This window comes from Hyaloscypha bicolor (assembly GCF_002865645.1).
Source record: "Hyaloscypha bicolor E unplaced genomic scaffold K444scaffold_51, whole genome shotgun sequence".
Lineage (NCBI taxonomy): Eukaryota > Fungi > Ascomycota > Leotiomycetes > Helotiales > Hyaloscyphaceae > Hyaloscypha > Hyaloscypha bicolor.
This window is the reverse complement of record NW_020194553.1, coordinates 57976-64047: the sequence shown is the minus strand read 5'-3', so window position 1 is coordinate 64047 and position 6072 is coordinate 57976. Positions and strand designations below refer to the sequence as shown.

At 47.9% G+C, this 6072-nt stretch overlaps 2 protein-coding genes across 2 annotated transcripts; one reads left to right on the top strand and one right to left on the bottom strand.

Annotated features, from left to right (window-relative positions):
* Positions 1-359: 359 nt before the first annotated feature.
* K444DRAFT_715845 (uncharacterized protein) lies at positions 360-2097 on the top strand. The gene has a single exon (XM_024888364.1). It carries the CDS (start codon positions 481-483, stop codon positions 1993-1995), a length of 1515 nt encoding a protein of 504 aa, XP_024740344.1. The 5' UTR covers positions 360-480; the 3' UTR covers positions 1996-2097.
* Positions 2098-2540: 443 nt separating this feature from the next.
* K444DRAFT_715841 (uncharacterized protein) lies at positions 2541-5323 on the bottom strand (the record flags this gene model as incomplete). The annotated part of the gene is made up of 1 exon (XM_024888363.1): positions 2541-5323. One exon carries the CDS (start codon positions 5321-5323, stop codon positions 2609-2611), a length of 2715 nt encoding a protein of 904 aa, XP_024740343.1. The 3' UTR covers positions 2541-2608.
* Between the last annotated feature and the right edge of the window lie 749 nt (positions 5324-6072).

The following is a 6072-nucleotide window of genomic DNA, read 5'->3' as shown; positions in this document are numbered from 1 at the left end:
CGAAAATCAGAAAATCAGAAAATCAGAAAATCACTTTTCGCTTCTCGGATTTGTCCGCTAGCCCGCTAATGGCCTCAGTATTGTTACGTCTTGCGGTCACTCGTGTTTAGAAGCCGTCGCCCGTTCAGAAGTTCCTCAAGACGTTGTAATTCAGGCAAGCTTTCGATCGGAAGAGAGAGACTTAGTTTGAATCACTTCCGTTGGAGATGAGTCGCCATTCAGCTCCCAGCTTACCATCCAGCAGTGGTCGCAAAGTAAGAATCAATGAATCAGTGATTCATGAAGTTGAATTCCATTGACATAATCCATTTCCATCAACTCGCTGCTCGTGTCGATTCACGGATGAGTATCGCAGTTCTGTCTACAAAAAGACCACTTCATCCCGTTTCCTTTTGTTTCCAACCATCACTTCTTCCCATTCCTCGGACTTCAACCAACGTTAACTTCACTCCATAACCAGAACATTCTTCAAAGCTCAGCATGTCTTACCACAGTGACCAGACTTTCGTGTCAGGGTCGTCCATACCAAGCCATATCATGTCAAGGTCTCCCACGCCAAAAGCCCCAAAGCCTCGGCATAAAAGATCGCATACAGTTCTCCGCATGAGTTCACCAGAGCTCAACCGGCAAGCGGACCGCCGTCGAGATAAGCCTTCTCCTAAGAAGACACCTGCGTCTTCAGCTGATACCTTCTGTGGTGTGGTCAACTGCCGTCATTGCCCCAAACGAGAAACGAGTCCATGGTCGAGTGCTCCAAACCGAAGTTTGACAGGAACTCCGTCTTCTTCAGCACATGGTAGACGAGAAGGACAATATAAGGGACAGCGGGTCGTACCTAAGACAAAGGTATCTCAATCTTCGCGTCACAAAGGTCCACGTGCCTCGAAATCAAAAAGATCAATGCATAACAGACGCAGTAGCACAGCCAGAGGCCGCTCAACCAGTGTATTGTCTTCGCGCAAACACCGAAATAGAGCCAGAACTCTATCTCCGCCGCGTAGTTCCACCGTGGCGGGAGGGTATTCTTCCGATAGAACTCTCTCTCATGGAATGCGTTCAGCATCAACGCAGCCCTACCATTCACATACAACAACGAGACTGACCTCACCAGTTTATTCATCTTCCAGAAGCCCGTCGCCGGCTCGTAGCTCCCGCAAATCTTACTCATATTCTACCCTGAAGAAGCACGCCCACTGCAGCAAACGAAATTGCACCCTGAGAAGGCAGTACAATGAGAAGCGTTCTCATGGATCTCGACACAGGTTCCCCTTCCCAGCCCCTGAAATGGATGAGGATTCCCAAAGACGTTGGCTGGGCTGGCCTAAGCATTGCACCTGCACGATCTACCCGGCAGTACCCGGCGAGGCCCCAAAGCGCCCTGAGCATGAGGAGAGTCCAGCATACTTCATGAAACCGAAAATTTATCTTACCGAGGATGGAGATATTACGGTGACTGACCCTGTTGGGGGAGTGTGTTACACCTTCTATGCCAGGTACCGTAGGAGATATTCCAAGGACGGTAGGAACCCAACAGCTTGGTTCAAGGCTGTTGGGGCTCTCGATTTCGATCCTTCCAGGCCTGACACGATCTCGTTTGGATATCATTGTCCTTGCTACGACGAGTTTCACGGCAAGGGAGCAAGTGCCCATGTCATGGCAGCCTTGGAAAAGAAAGGAAAACAGCTTGACGCTGTTCGGGACTGGCAAGGGGACGTGCCAAGTTTCGTACCTGAATACCGTACGAGTGTGTTGGGTGCCACAGGTGAGGCTTTTGCAAGAGCGGTCGATGTATTTAAAGGACGATATCGTGCGGCGTTTCCATGGTTGGACGGAAATGCGGCCGAACAAAAGGCTCAAGACGATGTATACTGGCTGGGCTACCAATATTTCCGTTACGGCCAACAATCGGGGACGGTGGGATGGGCCGACGACCAGGATTTGGTTAAAGACTATGGCGCTCAGCTGTGGGATGCTTCGGGTTGGTTCGATGCTTAATTGTCGATGTTCGACGCTGGGGAGAGATAACGGAGATATCACTTGCAAGTGACGTTGCTTTCTCGTAGATTAGTCGGGCAGGTAGAAATGCTAAACACGTTGGTTTGACAGGCTTTCCGGGTGTAAGACTCAGTGAACCATCAACCTTTGAAAAATTGGCTGCCCAGTCAAAAGTGTATTGTGCCACCTTTCCAAGATCAATATAGGTAGCCACAAGACTCATTAAATAATGAAGTCGTGGGACGTCGCCAAGTTAGTCACGGGCATTGCACGAGGATATCACAACATTTGGAACATTACGCTAATACTTAATGGCACACGATAATCACTGGTTAGCGATGAAGCACATTTCTTCGTTACAGCATTCAAGAAGGGCCATGACGAAAGTGTCTATTTGCTTCATTGTAGTCTATGAGACATTAGCTGCAAAGAAGTTCCAAAGTCTTCTTCCCTCCACTCAAATGACAAGCACAAGACGGTCTCCAGAAGAAGGCGAGATACATAGCTTCGAAGTGAAGCATTGTTTCCAAATCAATGGTCTCCCACCCGAATGATCCCCCGAACGGTTGCCATAATCTTCACCCAAATCTCAAATGCTTATACTACTCATTGCTTACAATCTCTCCATGAATCGTTGCGTGCTTCTTGGCATTTGTAAGTTCTCGTAGTGAGATCGCTCTCTGTCTGTGGCTGCCACAACATCAAAGGGCTGGATGGGAGGCTCAGATTTGACCTCGGAAATAAAGTTCCTTGTGACCTCTGCTGCAATTGCTAGTTGAGACTCTCCATCCACCTGGTGTTGTGTAGGTGGTCTCGAGTGTCTTGGCGGAAATGCTTCGTCAAAAGCCAACATTACCGTAATATAGTTCCACTTCCCGAAAGCTTCTCCGAACTCCACTCCTTCTTTTACATGTTCGATTCCGAGTCTTGTCTTGAAGGCGCTACGAATCAGCCGGAAGAGTCTGGCACATTGACGGGAGAGTGTAACTCGATCAACCTCCAGTCTGGCGACGCATTGCGGAAGAAAATCTCGAAGCTGAGTCAACATCTCAAGCTGAGAAGTAGCACGACCTCTCTTCGAAGGAGTGTGTCTGCTTTCCTTCACCATGCTGTGAAGGAACTTCTCAGGGGAGTCTGTTCCGTCCAGGTAAGCTCGAAGATGCTTTGAAGATTCTGCAGACGCATGAGCAAAATCAAGTTTCTTCATAACTGCCTGCCAATCAGGTTTTTGCCCCCGATGGTTCCGCGCAAAAGCAGTAACAGGGCATTTCATGCATAGTAAGTACCGGGAGTTGATCTGGTGAGCCGTCGTAGGAAGAGTACCATTGAAAAGCAAGCTCATGTTAAGTTCAATGGCTTCATCCAAGGCGGGCCATGACACAGTGAGAAGACCAGTCTGGCGAAGAGCATTGTAAAGGTGTGCCATAGGCGCCAGTGAACAGAGGTAGTTAGAGAGATCAACTCCAACATTCTCCATGGCAGTCAGGATATTGAGCTTTTCCAGGCCACAATAGACTGGGTTGTGGTTATGCAGGAAGGCCGGATCTGAAGAGGATTGAATTCTTTCAAGACCAGTGCTCATTCCGCCGAGAAAAGAGAGGGGCCCATTTGCGGAGAAGATCTCATCTTGTTCATCAGATTCGTAGAGAGCCATTTTGGCTTGTTTGTATCCGACCATTAGGTTCTCTTTGACAACACTATGCACGGCGAGGGAAACTAGGATTGCTTTCTTCGAAGCCTCTACACTTCCCCAATCGCTGATCCACTGTTGAGGATTGCCTTCGGGCATCGGTGGTTCCATGCAGGATCCCGGCTTCCATTTGTTGCCAAGTGCCGCAAGTGAAGCTGCGCCTTGATGTCGTAGTTGCTTGTAAGCTTGCTCGATACGGTCACCAAGGATATTTTGCATGTCAACAAGTAACCGAGACTGGAAGGCACTTGTGACGGTAATGTTTCCTGTAAACATGGCAGATGTAAGACCTTTAGTTATCTCGTCCAGAAAGGCGGTTGGTGGCACGTAACTGGGAAGCGGTGCAATCCGGCCAGCACGACGCGCTTCTTGGTCTCGCTTCTCCATAAGGCCCATAATTACTAGATCCATGGAGTCGAGCAAGAAGAGTGTTAGGAAATGGTCGTCTGCCACCACATTTTCGTATCCTTTTGGCAGCACGGTCGCCGTTATGAGATACAGGTGAGAGATGGGAATCATTGATGAAGGACTGATTTTCTTTTTGTCGCGGTCTAATAATTCGATGGTCTTCAACATTGATACGAAGGTAGAGCGGAAGACTAATTTGTCGAGGGTTGTACTCTGTAACATCGCCCTAATGCCTTCTCTACTATCGGCAATATCAGGAACTGGGTGGATGACAGAGGCAATTGAGTTATAAGAATCTTCGTGGTCGAGTTTTGGTGACGAATGCTTCATTCTCTCCTCAGATTCTCGGACAAGTGCAAGCGTTACATTGGTGACGAGGGATGCTGTGACCAAATCAATTTTGCCATCAGCAAATCGTTGCCAAGTCTGTATGAGGAACTCCCGAACGCGATGAAGATCTTCAAAGAAGCAGTAAACTCTGAACTGCAAATCCACCTCCATACTTCGTTCCAATTCGTAGATAGTGACAACTTTGTTTTTGTTCTGTGGAAGTTTGGTTGTCGGCATTGTTGAGACTGCAGCTTCGGACCCGTTGATGTCAAGATTTTGGTCCGCGGTATCCTCGACTTCCAAATTCTCGAATCGGTTGCTGATAGAAGAAGAAAGCTCTGGTACTTGATGATTGTCCGCTGATCCTGGTTGCTTTGCTTTGCTCGCGGCTGGCTTGCACTTTTCAAAACAAGGCTCCAGAATCTCCAGTGCTCTCTCCAGCACGTGGATGAAGTGTTGGTGGGATGAGTTTGACGCCTCATATTCCTCCTTATTGCTCTCCGACGTCATATTCTGAAACCAAAGAGTACATCTCTTGCGAGCGCGGATGGCACGACGCAAGACACCCTGAATTACCAGAGGCACCTTGATTGCTGGCTTTTTGTGAATTGCGATAATGCCGGCTTGGGTGATAATATCTCCCGTTGAAAGTGTGTGTTTAGTTGAAGGTAGAACGACTGGCAGTGGTCGAGAAGACTCGTTTGCTTTCGCCTCCTTTCTGGCATTCCCCTTGAGACGGACACTCGCTGGGGCTTCATTCATCGGATCGCTTGATGCGATTTGGGTTGTATCACGGGATGTATGGCCACACGCCTTGGCCGTATTTGTCAACCAGGTTGCGAACACATTGGTGTCTTCCTTGTACCGACTGTAGCTGTCAGGCAAAAACTCTGGCAACATGGTTGGAAAGGTGAGCTCCTAGCGAAATGTGAGTTTATAATTATGCTTCTTCCAAGCGTAAACGTATTGTGTAGTTGGACTGAAACCAATCAATAGGTTATCGAAATCTGATTGCACCCTGTTGCCATGGAGGAAGGGTGGTTGAGGGGTGGAGCGGTGGAGGGTGGATGGTGGAAGGTTGAGGAAGTTGGGTAATAGCAATTGAAGAGCGTAATAGTGGCTCAACTTTACGAATTATTCCTACCGAATGAGTCATAGCCTTAAATTTAAATATTTGTTTGCCTTTGAAAGCCCTTCCTCTTGCCGACAATTCGCTTCGCTTTCAAGATTACCTATCCCTGCATCATTCGGTGACAACACAGAGATGATATATAGCTAGAGTAATTACTAGATGCGTTAAATAGTCTTAAAAGATTAGATGTACTCTTTTTTTTTGTAGTGCAGAAGAGCAAACGCCGGTATCATGGGGTCGGAGTGCAGTGTGTTGAACTAGCTAAAGCAATATAGCTAGGGTCACGTGCTTGCAATGTAAACCAAGTAAAACGTACTGAATTGACTGCTGTTCTACAGTGGTAAGTAGCCCGTATATATAGCCCTGAACCCCCTAAGTCACATGTACTAAATCCCTATGCCAGCTGAACCGATTACAGCTATACAGGGTATTCCAGCCGTACATGGTATTCCAGCTATACAGGGTATTCCAGCCGTACAGGGTATTCCAGCTATACAGGGTATTCCAGCTGGACAGG